Raw genomic sequence first — 23790 nt, 5'->3', positions numbered from 1 at the left:
TCCTTCTTTTGAATGGGAAGAATATGTACAAATACAAAATAAATTGAAATGGGGGGTGGAGATGAGGGAGTGAAAAGTGAAACAGCCTTAGTCTTCTCGGTAATAAATTGAGAGGTCGGATACTGGGAGTGAGGGATCAGGAGAGCGTTCAGCGTCTTGAAGAGAGCAGCAAATTTTGACACAGCTTCTCTGGGGAATATGGTAGGAAGTGAACAAGGAACAAATAAAAGGATGTGAATATGGCACCGAGGCACAACTGAGATTCACAACCATGAATCTGCAGTGTCTAATAGACTGGCTCTTTTTTCCTCTGGTATCTTCCTGGAAGTCATGGGTCATGATTTTTCACCTCATCGTTTTTCAAGTGTAAACTCTATATCAGCATGTTAAATCAGTCACAGTTTAGCCATAAATAGTTCCTACTTTGGTCTTTGTTATCCTTTTTAAATGATTAAAATTTAATCTTTTAATTTTAAATTTTAGAGACAGGTCACTGAGGTTGGAGTGCAGTGGCATGATCATAGCTTATTGCAACCTTGAACTCCTGGGCTTTAAGTCATCCTCCCACCTCAACCTCCCAGGTAGCTGAAACTGTAGGTGTGTCACTGTGCCTAGCTAATTAAAAACACTTTTTTTTTCTTCAGAGACAGAGTCTTGCTATGTTGCCCAGGCTGGTCTCAAATTCCTGGCCTCAATCATTCTCCTGCCTCAGCCTCCCAAATGCTGGGATTACAGGCAGAAGCCACTGCACCCAGCCAATACAATTTTATTTTTAATAAATAAACTGCAGAGTTCCTTCTGAATTCTCTTCACTTTGTACCTCTTTGTACACTTTGTACTTCTTTGTATACTTTGTACATCTTGTTACTTCTTTGCACACGGAATCTTGTTTATTCATTCATTCAACAAGTATCGATTGAGTGCAGGGACTTTATATAGACTGTATTCAATGCTATACCCACAAAACATAAAACAGGGTCTGCACTCAGTGAACAAATGAAGAATTGTGTAATGTATCAGATGGAGACTAGTGCAATGGAGAGAAATAAAGCAGGATAAGGAGGCTGTGAAGGCCGGGTGCGCCTGCATTCCTATTTTATGTAGAATAGTTAGGAGAAACCTCATGGAGAAGGTGGCATTGGAGCAGAGATTTGAAGGAGGTGAGGAAATGAGTTGTACCGATATGTGGGCAAAGAGTATTCTGGGCAGAAGGAACAGCAAGTGACAAGTCTCTGAGGTGCAAGTGTGCTTAATCAAAGAACAGAAGAAGGTAGGCAGTGCAGCAGAGCAGGGAGGAGTGTCTGGGTGGAGATTTGGTTAGGGGCTCCTGGGTCAGAAAGGTCTTGGAGACACCATTACAGTCACTTTGGCTGAGTGAGATGGGCAGCCACTGGAGGATTCTGAGCAGAGAGACATCACCTCTTGCTTATATTTTGAAAGGATTACTCATGCTGCTGTCTTGCTGTACTGTATGCTACTGGGATATGAACACTAAACATTGCTAAGAAACCCACCCACCACCAGGATATTTGGAAATAATTTCACATATGGAAAAGTAAGAGTAGTACAAAGAATACTCACAGACCCTGTTGTTAGTATTCTGTCCCATTTGCATTATCATTCTGTCTGCATATGTATACATACACATTTCTCTTTTTATGAATCATTTCAGAGTAACTTGACTATACCATGACCCATATCATTATAGACTTGAGTGTGTATCTCATAAGAATAAGGACATTCTCTTATATAACCTTAGTACCCTTATGAAAAAAGAAACAACATTAATGCAGTACTTTTATTTGATCTACCATCTAGTTTCTGGTTTTGTCAAATGACCCGATAAGGTTCTTTATGGCATTATTTTCCCCTTCTGTATGGGATCTAATCTAGGATCGTGTATTGCATTTAGTTTTCTGTCTCTTTAGCCTCCTTTATTCTGGAACATTTCCATAGCCTTTCTTTGCATTTTGTGACATTGACATTTTTTAAGCAATATTGTTCCTTTTAAAAATTAGAATGGTTCTCACTTGGGATTTATTTTATATTTCATCAGAATCATATTAAACTTACAGATTCCTAGCCTAATATTACCTAAGTGGTCTGTGTCCTCTTCAGAGTTACAAGGAGGCATGAAATAGCCATCTGCCTCTCTGTGGTAATGTTAATTTTAGTCACTGAGTCAAGATGTTAATACTTTTTCCCTTGCTACTAGCCTGTGAGCAGACCTGTTAAGACCACGTTCCTTATCAAAATTTACCTCCTAGATTTAGCCTGTGTTGGTACTTCTTGCCTGAGTCTAAGAAGGCCATTTTTTTTTTTTTGAGATGGAGTTTCACTCTTGTCACCCAGACTGCGGTGCAGTAGCACGATCTTGGCTCACTGTAACCTCTGCCTCCTGAGTTCAAGCACTTCTCCTGCCTCAGCCTCCCAAGTAGCTGGGATTACAGGTGCCCGCCACCATGCACAGCTATTCTTTTGTATTTTTAGTAGAGACAGGATTTCATCATGTTGGCCAGGCTGGTCTCAAACTCCTGACCTCACGTGATCCACCCGCCTTGGCCTCCCAAAGTGCAGGGATTACAGGCGTGAGCCACTGTGCCTGGCCAGAAGGCCATTCTTAATCAGTAGTGAGTGAGGGAGACAATGTTATAATCTTCTTTTTAAAAATTATTTAAAGAATGAATCAATGAGTCTATTTAAAAATACATGCAATAAAATTTACTCTTTGCTGTATTCTATAGTTCTAAAAAATGTAGTTACGTGTTTACCATCATAGTCATAATACAGAACAGTTAAATTGACTCAAAAAATTTCTTCAAAAATACTGATTTTTTAGATAGTAGACAATGCATTTGCTAATGTTTTAAAATCCTACTCATAGGTTAAAGACTCAATCTCTGAGAAAACAATTGGACTGATGCGAATGCAGTTTTGGAAGAAAACTGTGGAAGATATATACTGTGACAATCCACCACATCAGCCTGTGGCCATTGAACTATGGAAGGTAAAAGCAACAACAACTACTACTACTTTTAATTTGTAAGCATATTATTCGAGACTACTTTTTGATGGATACAATTTGGATGCTGGTGATTATAGTCGAATCTATCCTGAAAATATTTTTAGGCCTATATATTCAGATCTATGTTAGTTTTGACAGAGAAGTTTAAAATTACCCACTGATAATTTACACAGGTCTTTTGTGGATTTGGTTATAAAGGAAAAAGGAAGAATCCGATCGCTATATAATAACTTACTTTTGAATTTTCCATATTTCCATATTTGCCTGCAGAATTTAAACCCCACACATTTTATGGAACAGCAGGTAAAATGTTCTGCTTTCTCTGCCTAGCAGGAGCTCCTTATACCGGTGTTTTAATGCAGATTCTGGGCTGTAGAACATGTGTTAATCGGTTGTGAAGGGAGACTTGCTCTCAGTGTTGTCCAGATACAAATCTAAAACTCCCTTGTCTAGGTGATAGAATTACCTATCCATTGTTGAGTTTTAGGAGTTAGAGAATGGAAACCTATGGGCTAGAGTATTATTTATATAGCTAGATGTATGTTGTAAATGGTTTTATAGTAAAGCAGCTGTATGGATCCCTCACTCATAAGCAGCCACACATGGCTTAGAAATATTCTAAACTGTGAGAGGAGGAAGGGAATGAGGTACCTTTCCTCACTGATCTGTGTCCCTATTGTAATACAATGATTGCCAAAAGAGGGTTTCTGTAACAGGAGCCACCCACAGACCTGACAGTGGCACACCTCTTCTCAGGTCTACGTACCAGCAGAGGCAGGCTCACTTTCTGGGCCCCAGATTGACTTCACAGAGCCCCAGTAAAGATGGAAAGCCAGACCCCCACAACCGGGGATTGAGAAGAAAAATTGGATGGGAAGCTGTGAGTATTAGATTAGCTCTTTACCTCTGTTCATCTCACTTCAAGAAGCTCAACCTAGGTGACACACTAAAAAGTTTCCCTGGCCGGGTGCGGTGGCTCACGCCTGTAATCCCAGCATTTTGGGAGGCCTAGGAGGGTGGATCACCTGAGGTCAGGAGTTTGAGACCAGCCTGACCAACATGGAGAAACCCCATCTCTGCTACAGATGCAAAATTAGCTAGACGTGGTGGCGCATGCCTGTAGTCCCAGCTACTTGGGAGGTTGAGGCAGGAGAATCGCTTGAACCCGGGAGGCAGAGATTGTGACAAGCCAACATCGCTCCATTGCACTCCAGCCTGGGCAATAAGAGTGAAACTCTGTCAGAAAAAAAAAAAAAGTGTCCCTAAAATCCAGAAACCCCTTCTATTTATTATTTTACATGTAAACTGGAGTATAGTGGAAGTGTATGTTAAGACTTGCATAAAAGGTTTTGGCCTTTGTTGGGAAATATGTGGAAGATCAGAGAGTCCCTTGATGCAAATTTATCTTTCCTTGGCTTCTCTTCAAAAAACAGAAGATATACCTCAATTACAGAATGTTTACATCTGTGCCAGTTTAGGATTGCTAAATTGTCCAATTTTAATAGCTGCTTGCATTTTGATGGTTAGTGTTGGCTAGCTTTCAGACATGACCAGTGTTGAAGCTTAATGTGGATATTTGACAGACACAGGTCGTGTTTGGTGCAGTTGTCCTCGTTATGTGTTCTCTATCCTTCCCCATCCTGCTGGAGCATATAGGGAATATTGGGTATTTGAAGTGTTGGGTTCTTGAGAAGATTAAATAGAGGGAACAGTGACTATGTGTTATCCAGAGAGCACTTTTCTACTGCTCTGTTTCATTGGTATTTTTAAGGGTACAAGATAGTTGAATATTTATAATTTCTTATATATTCTACATGGGTTCCCCATTTCTCTGTATATGAATTGTAGCTGCAGTTTGAATTTATGTTATAGCCAAGGTCTTTATTATATTGGACTTCAGTTTCCAGAGTTCAAACGACATTCAGCAAATTTCTAACTTTCTTAAAATATTTTTTTACCTTGGTCTCTGATTTCCTTCTGAATCAGAACTGTATTTTATAATCAAGGATTGACAGCCATCATAGCTTCAGCCTTGAGTAAATAGGAGTTTGGCTTTTCATTGACTAAATACTTATTGAGTACTTTTATGTGCTAGAAATGGTGCTTGAAGGTCTACAAAATCAAAATGCCCATCTGCTCAGACATGTGTAAAATAAAACAAGAACAGGAATCCTTAATGACTTATCGGCTGATTCCTGGGATTTGGAAGAGAGGCCTATAGTGAGAGTGCTGCCATGTTGTAGTAGTAGGAGCAGGAGTAGGAATAGTGCCGAAAACACTTTGGAACTAACACCATGCAACCCTTTTAGCATCTGTTAGATTCCTGCCAGGCAAAGGGGGCTTAATTATCCATGCATCCACCTTTGTCATGTAATTCGTATTGATGAACATGCTGGCCTTTACATTTCACTATCAGTGACATCTGAGAGTCTTAGTTGAAGTATAGCATATCCCTAGATCTTATGTTTCACTACTATATTTATTTATTGTGAAAATATACTTAATTTTGATGTGGCAGACAAAAAAACATTTTAGAAACTTACTTGGAAATAATTCCAAACTTTCAGAAACGTTACAGAATTCAAAGCAGGACAAACACCTCTATACCCTTTACCCAGATTCACCAGGCTGGAGTGTGATGGTGAATGGTGCAAACATGGCTCACTGCAGCCTCAACCTCCTGAGCTCAGGTGATCCTCCTGCCTTAGCCTCCTGAGTAGCTGGGACCACAGGCGTGTGCCACCACATTTGGCTAATTAAAAATTTTTTTTTGTAGAGACGAGGTCTCACTGTGTTGCCTCACCTGGCCTCTTGGGCTCAGGCCATCCTCCCACCCTGGCCTCCCAAAGTGTTGAGATTACAGGTGTGAGCCACTGTGCCTGGTTCACCTATTGTTAATATTTTATGCCATTTGTTTAATCATTTGTCCTCACTCACATGTGTACTTTCTTTTTCTTCTCCTCTCCTCCTTCTCCTATTCCCGCATATATGTATTCACATTCATAAATTTTTTGTGTGACTCATTTGATTGTAAGTTATATACATTGTAATCCTAACCTAAAAAACTTAGTGAATGTTTTCTTTTTTTTTTTGACACAGGGTCTCACTCTGTCACTCAGGCTGAAGTACAGTGGCACAGTCTTGGCTCACTGCAGCTTTGATCTCCCAGGCCTGAGTAGCTGGGACTACAGGCACATGCTACCACATGTGGCTGATTTTTAAAAAATTTTTAGTACAGATGAGGTCTCATTGTGTTGCCCAGGCTGCTTTTGAAATCCTGAGCTCAAGTGATCCACTCACTTCGAGATTATAGGCATAAGCCACCATGCCTGGCCTCAGTAAATATTTTCTTTTTTTTGAGACAGGGTGTCACTCTGTTGTCCAGGCTGAAGTGCAGTGTTGTCATCTTGGCTCACTGCAATTTCCACTCCCTGGGCTCAAGCCATCCTCCTACCTCAGCTTCCCGAGTACCTGGGATTACAGGTACCCGCCAACCACACTTGGCTAATTTTTTTTGTAGAAATGGGGTTTTACTATGTTGCCCAGGCTGGTTTCAAACTCCTGAGCTCAAGCTGTCCTCCTGCCTTGTACCCCAAAGTACTGGGATTACAAGTATTAGCCACCGTGCCTGGCCTAATATTTTCCAAGAATGGTGATACTGTCTTACATAAAATCAGGACAGTTATTTTTTTTTATTTCTATTTTTTTTTTTTCTAGAGACAGGAGCTCGCTGTGTTGCCCAGGCTGGAGTGCAGTGGGGTGATCATCGCTCACCGCAACCTTGAATTCCTGGGCTTTATCCTCCTGCTTCAGCCTCCTGAGTAGCTGGAACTACAAGCACACACCAGCACGCTCAGCTAATTTCTAAAGTTTTTGTAGAGATGAGGTTGCTGTGTTGCCCAGGCTGGTCTTGAACTCCTGAACTCAAGTGATCCTCCTGCCTTGGCCTCCTAAAGTGCTGGGATTACAGGTGTGAGTCACTGTGCCCGGCCAGAACAGTTATTGGCTTTAGTAAATTTAACTTTGGTAGAACAATTTCTTCTGATTTTCCATTCATATTCCAGATTTGTCAGATGATTTAATCATGTCCACGGTATCATTTTTCCCTTCCAGTACAGGATCCAATCTTGGGTCAAGTACTTAATTGTCATGTCTCTGTAGTTTGTTTTAATCTGGAACATTTCCATAGCTTTTTTTTTAGCCTTTTATGACATTGACATTTTTGAAGAGTATCCCCCGCACCCTGTCTTTTTAAAATACAACACTAATTTTGGACTTGTCTGATGTTTTGCCATGATTAGATTGAGGTCACGGATTCTTAGCTGGAATCTATACTTCGTAAGTGTTATATCCTTCTCAGCATATCACATGTAGAGGCACACTTCGTCCACCTGTCCTTTATAACATGGTTAATTTCGATTTACTTAGTCACAATTTTGCCTGGTTTTCCCACTGTATAATTCTGCTTGAAATAATCAACAGTTTTTGAGGAGAGACTTTAAGACTGCAAATATCCTGCTCCTGATCAAAATTTCTCCCTAAACTTAGTAGCCATTGATGGTCTTGTCTGATTCAGTCTTTACTCTTATGGTTGTAGAATGATAACTTCTCAACTTCAGCACTTGGTCCACATATACCAGTTGGCACTTAGTGTTCTGCTCTAAGAATGAGCTCTTATTTTCATATATTTATTTGTTCATTGATTATTGGTATAGACTCATGATTTCTTGCTTTTTATAGTTTATAATTCACTCATGTACTGATTTTGGTGTTCAGGTTGTCCCAGTTTTGGACAGTGGGAACTCCTTCACACTGGCTGCTACGTCCTTGTGACATGCTTCCATCATTTTTTTGGAGCACTTTCTTATTTTCGGACACAATAAGATATTCTAGGATCCTCTTGAATCTCTGTTCTACCCCACCTTTGGAATCGCCCATTTCTCCACAGTTGATTCCTTTAAGGAGCATGGTAGTGGAGACAGGTGTCTGGGCACTAGATGTGCTCTTTCCTACTGGAGTGTCTTTGCTTGCCAAAGTAACAGTTTACCATGCAGACTCTTTTTGTTGGAGTTTTAGTCACTCTGTTTTTCGAGAAGTGGTTATTTTTTGCTAAGTGGAATCATTATCCTGTGGAAAAAAATGTGCATGTAATGAGTAAGCATAAAAATCAGGGCGGCCAGGCCAGTGGCTCATACCTGTAATCCCAGCACTTTGGGAGGCTGAGCTGGGAGGATCATTTCAACCCAGAAGTTTAAGACCAGCAACATAGTGAGACCCTCTCTCTACAGTAAAAAAAAAAAAAAAAAAAAAGTCAGCGTATATCATGTGATAGAGAAGTTCAGTACTTAATGCTTAATTCTGGTTTTGTTTTTGTTTGAAAGTGGAATTGTTAAATTACTAGCAGTACAGGAAAAGAAGACAAGTTAGTAGAAAAGCCTTAGGAATATAATCTGATAAATGTTTTAAAATATTTTCTGAGGACATTTTCTTTTTTCCTGATATCTCTTTAACATAGCTGTCTATCTGGTGATGAGTTATTACAAACGTTCCCTTACTTAGTTTGTATTTGGTTCGTTTATTTTGTTCAGATCTACAGAAGTCATTTCTAGTACTTTCTAAAAATGTATAACACTGTTTGTTTTTTAGGCTGTTAAAAGACATAATCTGACTAAAAGATGGCTTATGAACATCATTGATGAAAGAGTAAGTAGAAATTGTTCAAGTCTTAAGTTTTTGCTTCCTGTTTAATCCTGAAGCTAATTGTTCAGGAAGGAAACATTTTGATTGTATATTAATATTTTGGATAAAGGAAACTTTTAGAGAACTATGCCATTTTATCCATGCTTTACCCTTGTATGCTACCCACAGCAGCCCCCAGTACCCTCACACTGAGACAGACAGGCATCCAGGCCTGTGTGTGCACAACCACAATCCGCTACGTTGGTTTTACATTTACATGTATCTGTCATCAGCTTTAGTAGTTATGAGCACACTTCCAATCTGGTTTTATCTGTATTCCGCCAACTCCCCTCACTAATCTGCACTGGATTATTTTAAAGAAAATCCCAGATATCTTATCATTTGATCTGCAAATGCATATGTATCTTAACAAGATAATGACAAAAACATAACCATAATATAATTATCATACCTTAAAAATTACTAATTATTCCCTAACATCATCAAATACCTTTATGTATACCCCAGTACTTGGATCTGTGTCTAAACAGTAGAGGGCATAAAGAAAGTCTGACAGTTCCAGTGAATGGAATCCTGTACTAAATTCTTAGAACTGAGTTCTAGGTCCAGCTAAGTCAGTGAATTGCTGTGTGACCTGGCCTAACTTGTGTGATCTTTCTGATGTACTATTAGGTCAGTGTTCCCCTTGGCCCGATATTAATCACATACTGTTGTCATGGAAATGTAAGTTTACTTAGCTTATTTAGATACAGTTTGCTAACTATAGGCCATAGCAATAATAAGAAGTCAAAAAGAGATATTAGCTAAGAAGACCTATTTTCAGGTGTCTTTGTTTCTGTTTTTACAAAGTAAAGAAAATGAGAGAACTCAAGACAGAGATACCATTTTAGTTTAATGAAAAAAAACATTTGGCTTTTGAAGGGGTGATATTTAAAAGTAAAGTACTGGGGTCGGACTCAAGATGGCGCTGTGAGAACAACCCAGGATTGGAGCTCTCGTTGTGTCCGTGGAGAGGTGAGTCTGAGCTGCATTTCCAGACTGATCTTTGTTGCCCACGGAACGGGGAAATTCCCAAGTGAAGAGGAGACGCGGGACGCCAGGCAGAAACTCCACCTGGCGAAGCCGGCAGCCGGGGTGGCGGCGGCCGGCCCTGCCCAGCACTCCCCACAGGGCGCGCTTGTCCGGGTGCCCTGTTGAACCGGCAACCGGAGACGTGAGACGGCTGGACTTGAGACTGAGCAAGACTTGGACAGTGGGCCAGCCCAGGGGATTGCAGGGACAGAGCGTTAGGGGTGGCCTAGTGGGACGAACAAAACCGCGATTTCAGACAATTCCCGTGCGAACGGCCCGAGACGCTCTGTGGGGGAGGGGCATCCACCATTACCAAGGCAACCTGCCCCAACTGAGATATACGCCCATTGCTGACGCAGCCAGCCGTTGCCGAGGCAACCCGTCCCTACTGAGATACACGCCCACTGCTGACGCAGCCTGCCGTTGCCAAGGCAACCCGCTACAACAGAGAGACTCCACCGCAGGGCGTGGCGGAGAACACAGCAGAACAGCGGAGCCAGGGCGAGCCTCACGACAGCAGGGCGGAGCCTCGGCAGGCAAACAGTGGCTAGTCTGCGTCCTAGCTGGGCAGGACCTCAATGGACATCCAAAAATAAAGCCCAAACCCCTCAACACAGAGCATTTGAGAAAAAAAAAGGGTTTTTTAATGACCTCTGTTGCTGCAGAATCAAACATAGCAGCCTAACAGCCCTGAATGAACAACAGAGCTCACAGCTCAGCAATTAAGCCCCTATAAAGTACAAACTGTCTCCTCAAGCAGCTCCCTGACCCCTCTATATCCAAAAGACTGACATTAGGCAGGCATCATCCTGGGACAAAGATAGCAGAAAAAGAAACTGGTAGCATCCCTCGCTGTGCCACAGCTGCTAGAGGTGCACCCCAGACAAGCAGGGTCTGGAGCGGACCTCAGCAGTCATACAGCGAAGGGGCTAGACTGGTAGAAGGAAAACCAAGCAACAGAAATACTTCATCATCAACATTCTGGGTGTCCACTCAGAGACCCAATCGAAAAGTCAGCAACTACGCAGACGACCAGCGGACAAATCCACAAAGATGGGAAGAAACCAGCGCAAAAAGGAGGAAAACACCCGAAACCAGAACACCTCGCTTCCTAGAAAGGACCAAAACTCCTCCCCAACAAGGGAACAAAGCTGGACGGAGAATGACTGTGACGAAATGACGGAATTAGACTTCAGAAGATGGATAATGAGAAACTTTTGTGAGCTAAAATATCATATATTAAATCAATGCAAAGAAACTAAGAACCTTGAAAAAAGATTTGAAAAAAGATTCGAGGAAATGATAACAAGAATGGATAACTTAGAGAGGAATATGAATGAATTAAAGGAGCTGAAAAACACAATACGAGAACTTCGCGAAGCATGCACAAGTTTCAATAGCCGAATTGACCAAGCAGAAGAAAGAATATCTGAAGTCGAAGACCAACTCAATGAAATAAAACGAGAAACCAAGATTAGAGAAAAAAGCGCAAAAAGGAATGAACAAAGTCTCCAAGAAATGTGGGACTATGTGAAAAGACCTAACCTACGTTTGATAGGTGTACCAGAAGGGGACGAAGAGAATGAATCCAAGCTGGAAAATACTCTTCAGGACATCATCCAGGAAAACTTCCCCCACCTAGCAAGACAGGCCAACACTCAATTGCAGGAAATACAGAGAACACCACAAAGATATTCCGCAAGAAGAGCAACCCCAAGGCACATCATCGTTAGATTCAACAGGGTTGAAATAAAGGAGAGAATACTAAGGGCAGCCAGAGAGAAAGGTCGGGTCACCCACAAAGGAAAGCCCATCAGACTCACAGCAGATCTCTCCGCAGAAACAATACAAGCCAGAAGAGAGTGGGGGCCAATATTCAACATTCTTAAAGAAAAGAACTTTCAACCCAGAATTTCATATCCAGCCAAACTGAGCTTCAGAAGTGAAGGAAAAATAAAATCCTTTGCGAACAAGCAAGTACTCAGAGATTTTGTCACCACCAGGCCTGCTTTACAAGAGCTCCTAAAAGAGGCACTACACATAGAAAGGATCAACCAGTACCAGCCATTCCAAAATCACACTGAATGCTAAAGAGCATCAACATAATGAAGAATCTACAACAACTAACAGGCAAAACAGCCACTTAGCATCAAAATGGCAGTATCAAATTCACACATAACAATATTAACCCTAAATGTAAATGGACTAACCGCACCAATCAAAAGACACAGACTGGCAAATTGGATAAAAATCCAAAACCCATCAGTGTGCTGTATCCAGGAAACCCATCTCACATGCAAGGATACACAAAGGCTCAAAATAAAGGGATGGAGGAAGATTTACCAAGCAAACGGACAGCAAAAAAAAGCAGGAGTTGCAATTCTCATCTCTGATAAAATAGACTTTAAAGCAACAAAGATCAAAAGAGACAAAGAAGGCCATTACATAATGGTAAAAGGATCGATACAACAAGAAGAGCTAACGATCCTAAACATATATGGACCCAATGCAGGAGCACCCAGATACATAAGGCAAGTTCTTAAAGACTTACAAAAGGACTTAGACTCCCACACAATAATAGTGGGAGACTTTAACACTCCACTGTCAATACTAGACAGATCAACCAGACAGAAAATCAACAAGGATATCCAGGGCTTGAACTCAGACCTGGAGCAAGCAAACCTGATAGACATTTACAGAACTCTCCACCCCAAATCCACAGAATACACATTCTTCTCAGCACCACATCACACCTACTCTAAAATTGACCACATAATTGGAAGTAAAGCACTGCTCAACACATGCAAAACAACTGAAATCATAACAAACAGCCTCTCAGACCATAGTGCAATCAAGTTAGAACTCAGAATTCAGAAACCAACCCAGAACCGCACAGCTTCATGGAAACTGAACAACTGGCTCTTGAATGTTGACTGGGTAAACAATGAAATGAAGGCAGAAATAAAGAAGTTCTTCGAAACCAATGAGAACGAAGACACAACGTGCCAGAACCTCTGGGACACATTTAAAGCAGTCTCTAGAGGAAAGTATATAGCAATAAGTGCCCATATGAGGAGAATGGAGAGATCCAAAATTGACACCCTATCATCAAAATTGAAAGAGCTAGAGGAGCAAGATCAAAAAAACTCAAAACCCAGCAGAAGACAAGAAATAACTAAGATCAGAGCTGAGCTGAAGGAGATTGAGACACGAAAAACCCTTCAAAAAATCAATAAATCCAAGAGCTGGTTTTTTGAAAAGATCAACAAAATAGACAGACCACTAGCCAGATTGATTAAAAAGAAAAGAGAGAACAACCAAATAGATGCAATAAAAAATGATAAAGGGGAAATCACCACAGGTTCCACAGAAATTCAGACCATCATCAGAGAATATTACAAACAGCTCTATGCGCATAAACTAGTAAACCTGGAAGAAATGGATAAATTCCTGGACTCCTGTGTCCTCCCAAGCCTAAACCAGGAGGAAGCTGAAACTATGAATAGACCAATAACAAGGTCTGAAGTTGAGGCAGCAATTAAGAGCCTACCACACAAAAAAAGCCCAGGTCCAGACGGGTTCACAGCCGAATTCTACCGGACACACAAGGAGGAGCTGGTACCATTTCTTCTAAAACTATTTCAAACAATCCAAAAAGAGGGAATCCTTCCCAAATCATTTTATGAGACCAACATCATTCTGATACCAAAACCCGGCAGAGACCCAACAAGAAAAGAAAACTTCAGGCCAATATCCATGATGAACATAGATGCAAAAATCTTCAATAAAATATTGGCAAGCCGATTGCAACAGCAAATCAAAAAACTTATTCATCATGATCAAGTAGGATTCATCCCGGGGATGCAAGGCTGGTTCAACATACGCAAGTCTATCAACGTAATTCACCACATAAACAGAACCAAAAACAAAAACCACATGATTATCTCAATTGACGCAGAGAAGGCATTTGACAAAATTCAACAGCCTTTTATGCTAAAAACCCTCAATAAACTCGGTATCAATGGAACGTATCTCAAAGTAATAAAAGCTATTTATGACAAACCAACAGCCAATATCATACTGAATGGGCAAAAACTGGAAGCATTCCCTTTGAAATCCGGCACTAGACAAGGATGCCCTCTCTCACCACTCCTATTCAATATAGTACTGGAAGTTCTAGCCAGAGCAATCAGGCAAGAAAAAGAAATAAAGGGTATTCAAATAGGAAAGGTGGAAGCCAAATTGTCTCTATTTGCAGACAACATGATAGTGTACCTAGAAGACCCCATTGCCTCAGCCCAAAAACTCCTGAAACTGATAAGCAACTTCAGCAAAGTCTCAGGATATAAAATCAATGTGCAAAAATCACAAGCATTCCTCTACACCAATAACAGACTTAAAGAAAGCCAAATCAAGAAAGAACTGCCATTCGCAATTGCTACAAAAAGAATAAAATACCTTGGAATACAACTCACAAGGAACGTAAGAGACCTCTTCAAGGAGAACTACAAAACACTGCTCAATGAAATCAGAGAGGACACAAACAGATGGAGAAACATTCCATGTTCATGGTTAGGAAGAATTAATATCGTGAAAATGGCTATACTGCCCAAAGTAATTTACAGAATCAACGCTATCCCCATCAAGCTACCATTGACTTTCTTCACAGAACTGGAAAAAACCACCATGAACTTCATATGGAACCAAAAGAGAGCCCGCATAGCCAAGTCAATTCTAAGCAAAAAGAACACAGCGGGGGGCATCACACTACCGGATTTCAAACTATACTACAAGGCTACAGTAATCAAAACAGCATGGTACTGGTACCAAAACAGAGATATAGACCAATGGAACAAAACAGAGGCACCGGAGGCAACACAACATACATACAACTATACAATCTTTGATAAACCTGACAAAAACAAGCAATGGGGAAAGGATTCCATGTTTAACAAATGGTGTTGGGAAAACTGGCTAGCCATGTGCAGAAATCAGAAACTGGACCCCTTCCTGACACCTTACACTAAAATTAACTCCAGATGGATTAAAGACTTAAACATAAGACCTGGCACGACAAAAACCCTAGAAGGAAATCTAGGCAAAACTATCCAGGACATAGGAGTAGGCAAGGACTTTATGAACAAAACACCAAAAGCATTGGCAACAAAAGCCAAAATAGACAAATGGGACCTAATGAAACTCCACAGCTTCTGCACGGCAAAAGAAACAGTCACTAGAGTGGATCGGCAACCGACAGAATGGGAAAAAATTTTCGCAGTCTACCCATCTGACAAAGGGCTGATATCCAGAATTTACAAAGAACTCAAACAGATTTACAGGAAAAAAACAAACAAGCCCATTCAAAAGTGGGCAAAGGATATGAACAGACACTTTACGAAAGAAGACATATATGAGGCCAACAATCATATGAAAAAATGCTCATCGTCACTGGTCATCAGAGAGAAGCAAATCAAAACCACATTGAGATACCATCTCACGCCAGTTAGAATGGCGATCATTAAAAAATCTGGAGACAACAGATGCTGGAGAGGATGTGGAGAAAAAGGAACACTTCTACACTGTTGGTGGGAGTGTAAATTAGTTCAACCATTGTGGAAGACAGTGTGGCGATTCCTCAAGGCCTTAGAAATAGAAATTCCATTTGACCCAGCAATCCCATTACTGGGTATATATCCAAAAGACTATAAATCGTTCTACTATAAGGACACATGTACACGAATGTTCATTGCAGCACTGTTTACAATAGCAAAGACCTGGAATCAACCCAAATGCCCATTGATAATAGACTGGATTGGAAAAATGTGGCACATATACACCATGGAATATTATGCAGCAATCAGAAATGATGAGTTTGTGTCGTTTGTAGGGACATGGATGAATCTGGAGAACATCATCCTCAGCAAACTGACCCAAGAACAGAAAATGAAACACCGCATATTCTCACTCATAGGTGGGTGATGAAAAATGAGAACACATGGACACAGAAAGGGGAGTACTAAACACTGGGGTCTATTGGGGGGGAAAAGGGGAGGGCCAGTGGGAGGGGGAGGTGGGGAGGGATAGCCTGGGGAGAAATGCCAAATGTGGGTGAAGGGGAGAAGAAAAGCAAAGCACACTGCCATGTGTGTTCCTACGCAACTGTCTTGCATGCTCTGCTCATGTACCCCAAAACCTAAAATCCAATAAAAAATTAAAAAAAAAAAAGTAAAGTACTGTGAATAAACATTGATCTATAGATTCAATGTAATCCTTATCAAAATTCCAGCTTTCTTTTTTGCAGAAATTGACAGACTGGTCCAAAAATTTATGTGGAAATGCAAGGGATCCAGAAGAGCCAGAATAATCTTAACAAAGCAGAACAAAGTTAGAGGGCTCACGTTTCCTGATTTCGAAACTTAACTACAGAGCTACAGTCATCAAATTGTATATTCCTGATACAGGGTAGACAGATAGATCAATGGAATAGAAATGAGAGTCCTGGAAACCATCATTCTCGGCAAACTGACACAAGAACAGAAAATCAAACACTGCATGTTCTCACTCATAGATGGGTGTTGAACACATGGACACAGGGAGGGGAGCATCACACACTGGGGTCTGTTGGGGGGAAATAGGGGAGGAACAGCAGTGGGTGGGGAGTTGGGGAGAGATAGCATGGGGAGAAATGCCAGATACAGGTGATGGGGAGAAAGGCAGCAAATCACACTGCCATGTGTGTACCTATGCAACAATCTTGCATGTTCTTCACATGTACCCCAAAACCTAAAATGCAATTAAAGAAAAAAAGAAAAAGAAATGAGGGTCCAGATATAAACCCATATATTTATATTCAATTGAGTGACAAGGGTATCAAGACAGTTCCGTGGGGAAAGAACAGTCTTTTCAACAAATGGTACTGGTGCAATTGGATACCCCTTGCAAAAGAATAAGTTTGAACCTCTACCTCATACCATATACAAAAATGAACTCAAACTAGATTAAAGACCTAGATGTAAGAGTTAAAACTGTGAAACTCTTAGGAAAAAACATAGGTGTAAATCTTAGTGACTTTTAGCTTAGGCAGTGGTTTCTTAGATGTGATACCAAAGGCAGAAGCAAGAAAAGAAAAAAATAGATAAATTGGACTGAAAGAAAAAAATTATTTGCCAGTTATATATCTGATAAGGGACTATTATCTAAAATATACAAGAAACTCTTACAACTCAATGATAAAAAAGAACCCCAATTTAAAAATGGGGAAAGATTTGAGTAGACATTTCTCCAAATAAGGTGTACAAATGACCAACAAGCATCTGAAAAGATGTTCAACATCTTTTTATTAAGAGAAATGCAAATCAAGACAAAGAAACATCACAGCTGTTACGATGACTGTGATTTAAAAAAAGATGCACAATAACAAGTATTGGTGAGAATGGGGAGATGTTAAAACCCTTCAGACATTGCTGGTGGGAATGTGAAATGGTGCAACTGCTTTGAAAAAAGAGTTTGGCAATTTTTCCTTCAAAGAGTTAAACACAGAGTTATCATAGACCCAAAAATTCTAACCCTAGGTTTGTACCCAAGAGAAACAAAAACATACGTCCACACAGAACTTGTATATGAATGTTTGTGGCAGCATTATTCATGATAGCACAAAAGTAGAAAGAACTCATAGTCTGCTAATTAGTTGTTAAACAAAATGTTGTATATCCATACAATGGAATATTATTCATAATTTATTCAACTAAAAAATGAAGTACTAATAGATCAATGAACCTTGAAAACATTATGCTAATGCTAATTGAAAGAAGCCAGACACAAAAAGCTACATATTGTATGATTCCATTTTTATGAAATGCCCAGAATAGAGAAATCCATGAAGACAAAAAGTAGATTAGTGGTTTTCCAGGGCTGAGGGGAGGGAGAAATGGGAAGTATCTGCTTAATGGATTCAAGTTTTCTTTTGGGGGGGGTCCTTAAAATATTCTGGAATTAGATAGTAGTGATAGTTGCACAACTTTGTGTACATACTAAAAACCAATGAATTGTATTATTTAAAGGGATAAATTTTATGGTATGTTAATTATCTCAATTTTTCAGAAAAACATAAAGGGTACATTTTTATTTTTTTTCTGGAATCATTGCTGGTGTCAGTGGTGTCGGTTTCTTTTCTTTCTCTCTCTCTCTCTCTCTTTTTTTTTTTTGAGAGACAGAGTCTTGCTCTGTTGCCCAGGCTGGAGTGCAGTGGTGCGATCTCGGCTCACTGCAACCTCCTCCTCCCAGGTTCAAGTGGTTCTCCTGCCTTAATCTCTTGAGTAGCTGGGATTACTAGTTAAAGTTAGCCATGGTGCCACCACACCCGGCTAATTTTTCTTTGTAATTTTAGTAGAGATAGGGTTTCACCATGTTGGTCAGGCTGGTCTCAAACTCCTGACCGCATGATTTGCCAGCCTTGGCCTCCCAAAGTGCTGAGATTACAGACATGAGCCACTGCACCTGGCCTGTTTTTTTTTTTTTTAATCTTGCATATGACATTTGATGCTGGTGTGTTTCTTTTGATTTTTAAAGAGGGTGAAATAGGGGATAATATTTTGCTCTAATAATAGTCTTCGTAAATGTATTATTATGAAAGTGGCTAAATGTTCTTACTATTAGATTCTCATTTTTCTGTTTACTGAATAGAGTGTTTTTAGGGAATCAACCCTGTTATTTTTTTGAGCATGGTTTTATTTTGGGGGATGGGGTGGGTACTGGTTTCTGTTTTCTTTTTCTAGGTACCTTCTCCTTATTAAGCATGTAGATTCAAGAGTCGAATGTGTGGGTTCCCATCCCCACCATTTATTTATTAACTGTGTGTCTTTGGACATGTTATTTAGTGTGTCTATGTCTCAGTTTCTTCATTTGTAAAATGGGAAAAGTATTAATTCCTTATCTCTTGGTTGGGGGGGTTGTTTGGGTTAAGAAGATAATGTCTAAAATGCTTAAGTAAGAGCTCAGTAAAATTGATTTTGATAACATGGGCTTTAGATAAAATATTTTAAAAATGCCATGTTCATGGTGATTTGTACATTGAGGTTATTCCTGGTGTCTTATTTTGAGATGGTGATTTGAAAGTATTGAATATGTAGAACTTTAATTTTCATGTTTTATTTTATTGTGTACTAAATAACATACACTAAATTTTTTTTTGTTATTTTCAGTTCTTTGGTGCAAAAAACAGCACCTTTTCTTTATAAAATACTGACCATTCAATAGACTTCATTTGCATTTTATTTGATGTAGGAAAAAAATCTAGATGACAAAGCATATCGTAACATCAAGGAACTGGAAAATTATGCTGAAAATACACAGTGCTCTCTTCTTTACTTAACACTAGAAATATTGGGTGAGTTGTTTTTTCTGTTTCATACTTCTTTTTTCCAATAAAACACCTTCGAGATTTCACTTTTTCATAATTTAGTGAGCTAACCAGCTTAGCACTAAAGTCTTCCTTTGTACTATCTAAAGGAACAGGTTTTGTTTTTGTTGTTTTTTGTTGTTGTTGTTAGCAAGGCGGGGGAATTTATATCTCTTTCTTTGTAAAGCAGAGTAATCCAAGACTCAGGCTCTCATACAGCTACTTTAGCTACCTCATGGGAATGCTGAAATTAATAATCGGGTAATTGCAGGTGGCTTTACTTTTTTACTATAGCATCTCCTGCTATTTGGAAGGCCTATAGCCTGACTCTTCCTTTCCTGTTAATAACACTTCCCCATGGAAAAAGAAAACTAGGAGTAAAACTGCATTTTTAAAAGTTTTTGAGATTTTTCTTTCTCTGCTCCTTTAAAAACAAAATTTGGATGGCAGTATTTCTCCTCTGACTTTGTTGCCAGTTAGTGAGGTCTTATTGAAATGAGGAAATTATTTGGGCCAAGGACAATATCATCTCATTTGAAGAAGGTAATATATGTCTTTATACCTCCCTCAAAGAATAATATAAGTCCCTATTGCATTTCCAGGGCCTCTCCTGGCCTGCAGCTCTGGTGACATGTTTGCCATCACAGTGAAAGGACGGAGCAAAGAGCAGAATGTTTGTTAAGCATAGTCTTAAAATGAGGTCATATGGAAATTGCACAGAGGAGAAGAAATGGAAGACTTGTAAAGTTTTTCCATGAGAGCTGATTAAAATTCTAAATGTGTTCTTGCTGTGCTGTGGTCCGAGGAAAACTCTTATTTAAAAGTTGAGATTGAGATTTAGATATCTGCTAGTGGTAAATGGTCAACTTGTTTTTGTGCCCAGTTTTTCACTCATAAATCTGTTTTTCAGATATAAAACATGGAATAAACATCTAGTTTTACATGTTTAGGTGATTTCTCTGTGTCATTTCTATTGATTTTTTATGCGCTTAAATAGAGCAGCCCTGTATAATTTCTGAAATCATAGGTATAAAGGATCTTCATGCAGATCATGCTGCAAGTCATATTGGAAAAGCACAAGGCATTGTCACTTGCTTGAGAGCAACGCCATATCATGTGAGCAGAAGAAAGGTGTTCCTTCCCATGGATATTTGTATGCTGGTAAGGCTGTAATTTGCACCTTCGAATAATTTTACCTCAGGAATATGGGGAAGGAAGTAATCTCTTGCTGTGTTGCTTAGTCTATTCAAGTAATTGCTTTGAAAGGAATGCTTATTGTTTACTGAAAATGGTCTACCTCTTTTTATCCCAGAGTTATCAAGTCAGATTTGTGTCCATCAGGCATTTTAGATCTCCGGAGGAGCTATAAGTAGGAAGGTCCAGAGAACCTCATTTGGTATAGATTCATGTTGATGCCGTGCTCCCTTCCAAGCAATTGCAGTAATTATTCCTAGTGTTCACCTTAGCCTGTTCTTTATTTTATTCTATTGGAAGTAATCTATTTTAAGTATCTGTTTATGAGAACTTTGTTTTCTTTCTTTTTTTTTTGAGATGGAGTCTCACTCTGTCGCCCAGGCAGTGTCTCGATTTCAGCTCGCTGCAACCTCCACCTCCCAGGTTCAGGCGATTCTACTACCTCAGCCTCCCGAGTAGCTGGGACTACAGGCTCATGTCACCATGCCTGATTAATTTTTTTATTTTTGGTAGAGATGGGGTTTCACTCTTTAGCCAGGATGGTCTCAATCTCCTGACCTTGTGATCCACCCACCTCGGCCTCCCAAAGTGCTAGGAGTACAGGCAAGAGACGCAGTGCCCGGCAAGAACTTTGTTTTTGATATGAAATTCATTATTGTCTGTTCTTTCAAACTTTTTGTATGTTTGTTTTCTAGCTTGTATATTTTCATTCTACCTATAACTTGTTAACTAACATCTTGTTATAGCCAGGCTTGGTGACTCATGCCTGTAATCCCAGCACTTTGGGAGGGTCACTTGAGCCCAGGAAGTTGAGACCAGCCTGGGCAATATGGCAAAACCCCATCTCTACAAAAAATACAAAAATTAGCCAGGTGTGTTGGTGCATACCTATAGTCCCAGCTACTTGGGAGGCTAAGGGAAGTTGGACTATAATGAGCCATGGTTGTACCACTGTACTCCAGCCTGGGTGACAGAGTGAGACCCTGTCTCAAAAAAACAAAACCTATTACATATTCCAGGCGTCTCTCTCGTTCTCGTTTTCTCTCTCTACACATGCACACATGCATGCCCACACACATATACTTTTTAAAAGACAAAATAGGCATTAAACTGTACATACTCTTCTGTCTGTTTTTCCTTGTGCTAAGTTAAATTGTGCTTTTAGATTCCTAATATAATGTATATTTCCCTACACAGCATGGTGTTTCACAAGAGGACTTTCTACGGAGGAACCAAGATAAAAATGTGAGAGATGTAATATATGACATTGCCAGTCAGGCACACCTGCACCTAAAACATGTAAGTAGGCTTTTTTTTGCCAAATCATTTAGGGAATAATCATTTCTAGATGTGGCTATTCTTAGAACATGGTTGTGATGTTCCCAACTTGGCAGTCTTTTATTCCATTTTTCATTGATTTCCCAGTAAATTTATCTGAGTCTGTCGTAAACTTTTCTCACCTAAAAAGTTCCTCCCCACGCCTCATAGCACATGAATGCATCCTTTACTGAGTTAATCAAGCCTGTGCTTTCTCATGTGGCTCCTCTGTGCTCCATCCGCTTCTCTCTCGGAAGATAGGGTGTCTTTCCGCCTTCCAAGGCCGATGCCTCTCCTCCCCTTCCCAGGGGCTGCGTCCTCAGCAACCCCCAGCTGGTGTTTTCAGTTTGCTTCTCTGACATGTGGCCTCTTTTGTCTTCTGGTTTGTTGGTGCTGCCTTCTGAATTTACAGGCAGCCTATGAATCCTTCTGTTGGTACTTTCTCTCCTTCCTTCCCTGTGGGAAGGAAGTGTTTTGCGTTCACTGTTACCTCAGGCCCTTACCACCTTGGCAGTGCTCATCATGCTATGATTTGGCTTGTATCCTGCCCACTATAATAAACAATCACTAGTAAATACTCTCCTTATTACCAGATTTAATGGTCATTTACAACTCGTTTTCGTGAACCCTTCTTCTTTTTTTTCTTTTTTGAGATGGAGTCTTCGCTCTGTCACCTAGGCTGTAGTGCAGTGGTGTGATCTCAGCTCACTGCAACCTCTGTCTCCCAGGTTCAAGCGATTCTCCTTCCTCAGCCTCCTGAGTAGCTGGGACAGCAAGTGCATGCCACCATGCCAGCTAATTTTTTTTGCATTTTTAGTAAAGACGGGGTTTCACCATGTTAGCCAGGTTGGTCTTCTTTTTCGACAGCCTAGATGCTTTTCTCTCTGTGTCACTTTCTGACTTTTCTTCCATTTTTTTTCTGACATGACTCCTGAACTAACTCCTGATTTCTCCTGCCTGTCACTTTAGTTATTCTCTAAGAGTTAGTTCTTCATCTCTTAAACTTTTCCAAGACTTTTGTTTGGAATTTGACATAGTTGACTATACTCATCTTTCTTGAAATTGTCTGTCATTCATCTCCATGGTGTTATTCCTTTCTGGTTCTCCTTGAAGTGTTTCCTAATTTCAGTGGCTCTTGAAGACTTGGTGGAAACTTTCTATTCCTTAGGTCCCATAATGCTCATTTTTCCTAGTACTTCTTGTTACCCTTTTTGAAAAAATCTTCAGTAGATTCTAAAGAGTTGGACACTTACTTGCCTACCACAAGGGTTTTGCACTTGCTGTTTTTCCTGCTTTTTCCCCGCCACCCCACCTCCACTTCAGTTAGTACTCAAATATCACCGTATCAGAAAATTTTCCCTGGCCACCTTACCTAAAATAGCATCTTCCTTTTCCATCACCCTCAGTCTCCTTATTTGGCTTAGCACTTTTCACCACCTAACATTAAAACTTTGCTTATTGGCTGGGCGCAGTGGCTCACATCTGTAATCCCAGCACTTTGGGAGGCTGAGGCAGGTAGATCATGAGGACAGGAGATCAAGACCATCCTGGCTAACATGGTGAAACCCCTTCTCTACTAAAAATACAAAAAATTAACCCGGCCCACGTGGTGACATGCACCTGTAGTCCCAGCTACTTGGGAGGCTGAGGCAGGAGAATCGCTTGAACCTGGGAGGCAGAGGTTTCAGTGAGCTGAGATTGCGCCACTGCACTCCAGCCTGAGTGAGAATGAGACTCCATCTCAAAAAAAAAAGTTTGCTTATTGCCTCCCCACTTCATTGGAATGTAAGTGACTTTGATTCTGTGCTAAATTCTTCAGCATCTAAAGTACCTGATTACATTATAAGCACTCAGTAAATATTAAATACATAAGTAATCAGAATATAAGCTCTTTGAGGGCAAAGACTCTATCTTCCGCTTTTTAAAATTTCCTGAGTATCTAACAGTTTTCTTCCCTGACAGAGGTATAGATAAAATACATGGAACTTTAGATGAGAAATTACTTAGGACTAACTAGCAGAGTTTTGGGTAAGATCTGAGCACGCTACAGAATCATGAGAGGCAGGAAAGCCTTGGACTTGTGTGG

At 40.2% G+C, this 23790-nt stretch overlaps 1 protein-coding gene across 6 annotated transcripts in view; it reads left to right on the top strand.

Moving 5' to 3' along the window:
* The window catches only part of NDUFAF6 (NADH:ubiquinone oxidoreductase complex assembly factor 6), a 36895-nt gene that overhangs the window by 5620 nt on the left and 7485 nt on the right, over positions 1–23790 (top strand). For 4 of the 6 annotated variants that reach the window (XM_002759119.6, XM_035277149.3, XM_035277153.3 and 1 more), the window contains exons 3-7: positions 2885–3007; positions 8672–8728; positions 19079–19181; positions 20221–20354; positions 21585–21686. In XM_002759119.6, the coding sequence (XP_002759165.3) occupies positions 2885–3007; positions 8672–8728; positions 19079–19181; positions 20221–20354; positions 21585–21686 (519 nt within the window). Of the gene's footprint in view, positions 1–2884; positions 3008–3781; positions 3906–8671; positions 8729–19078; positions 19182–20220; positions 20355–21584; positions 21687–23790 lie in introns of all 6 variants that reach the window. The other 2 variants (XM_078352665.1, XM_078352664.1) reach the window with 1 other exon arrangement.

The sequence above is a fragment of the Callithrix jacchus genome, chromosome 16 (genome assembly GCF_049354715.1).
Source record: "Callithrix jacchus isolate 240 chromosome 16, calJac240_pri, whole genome shotgun sequence".
Classification (NCBI taxonomy): domain Eukaryota; kingdom Metazoa; phylum Chordata; class Mammalia; order Primates; family Cebidae; genus Callithrix; species Callithrix jacchus.
This window is presented reverse-complemented; position numbering and strand designations above follow the sequence as displayed.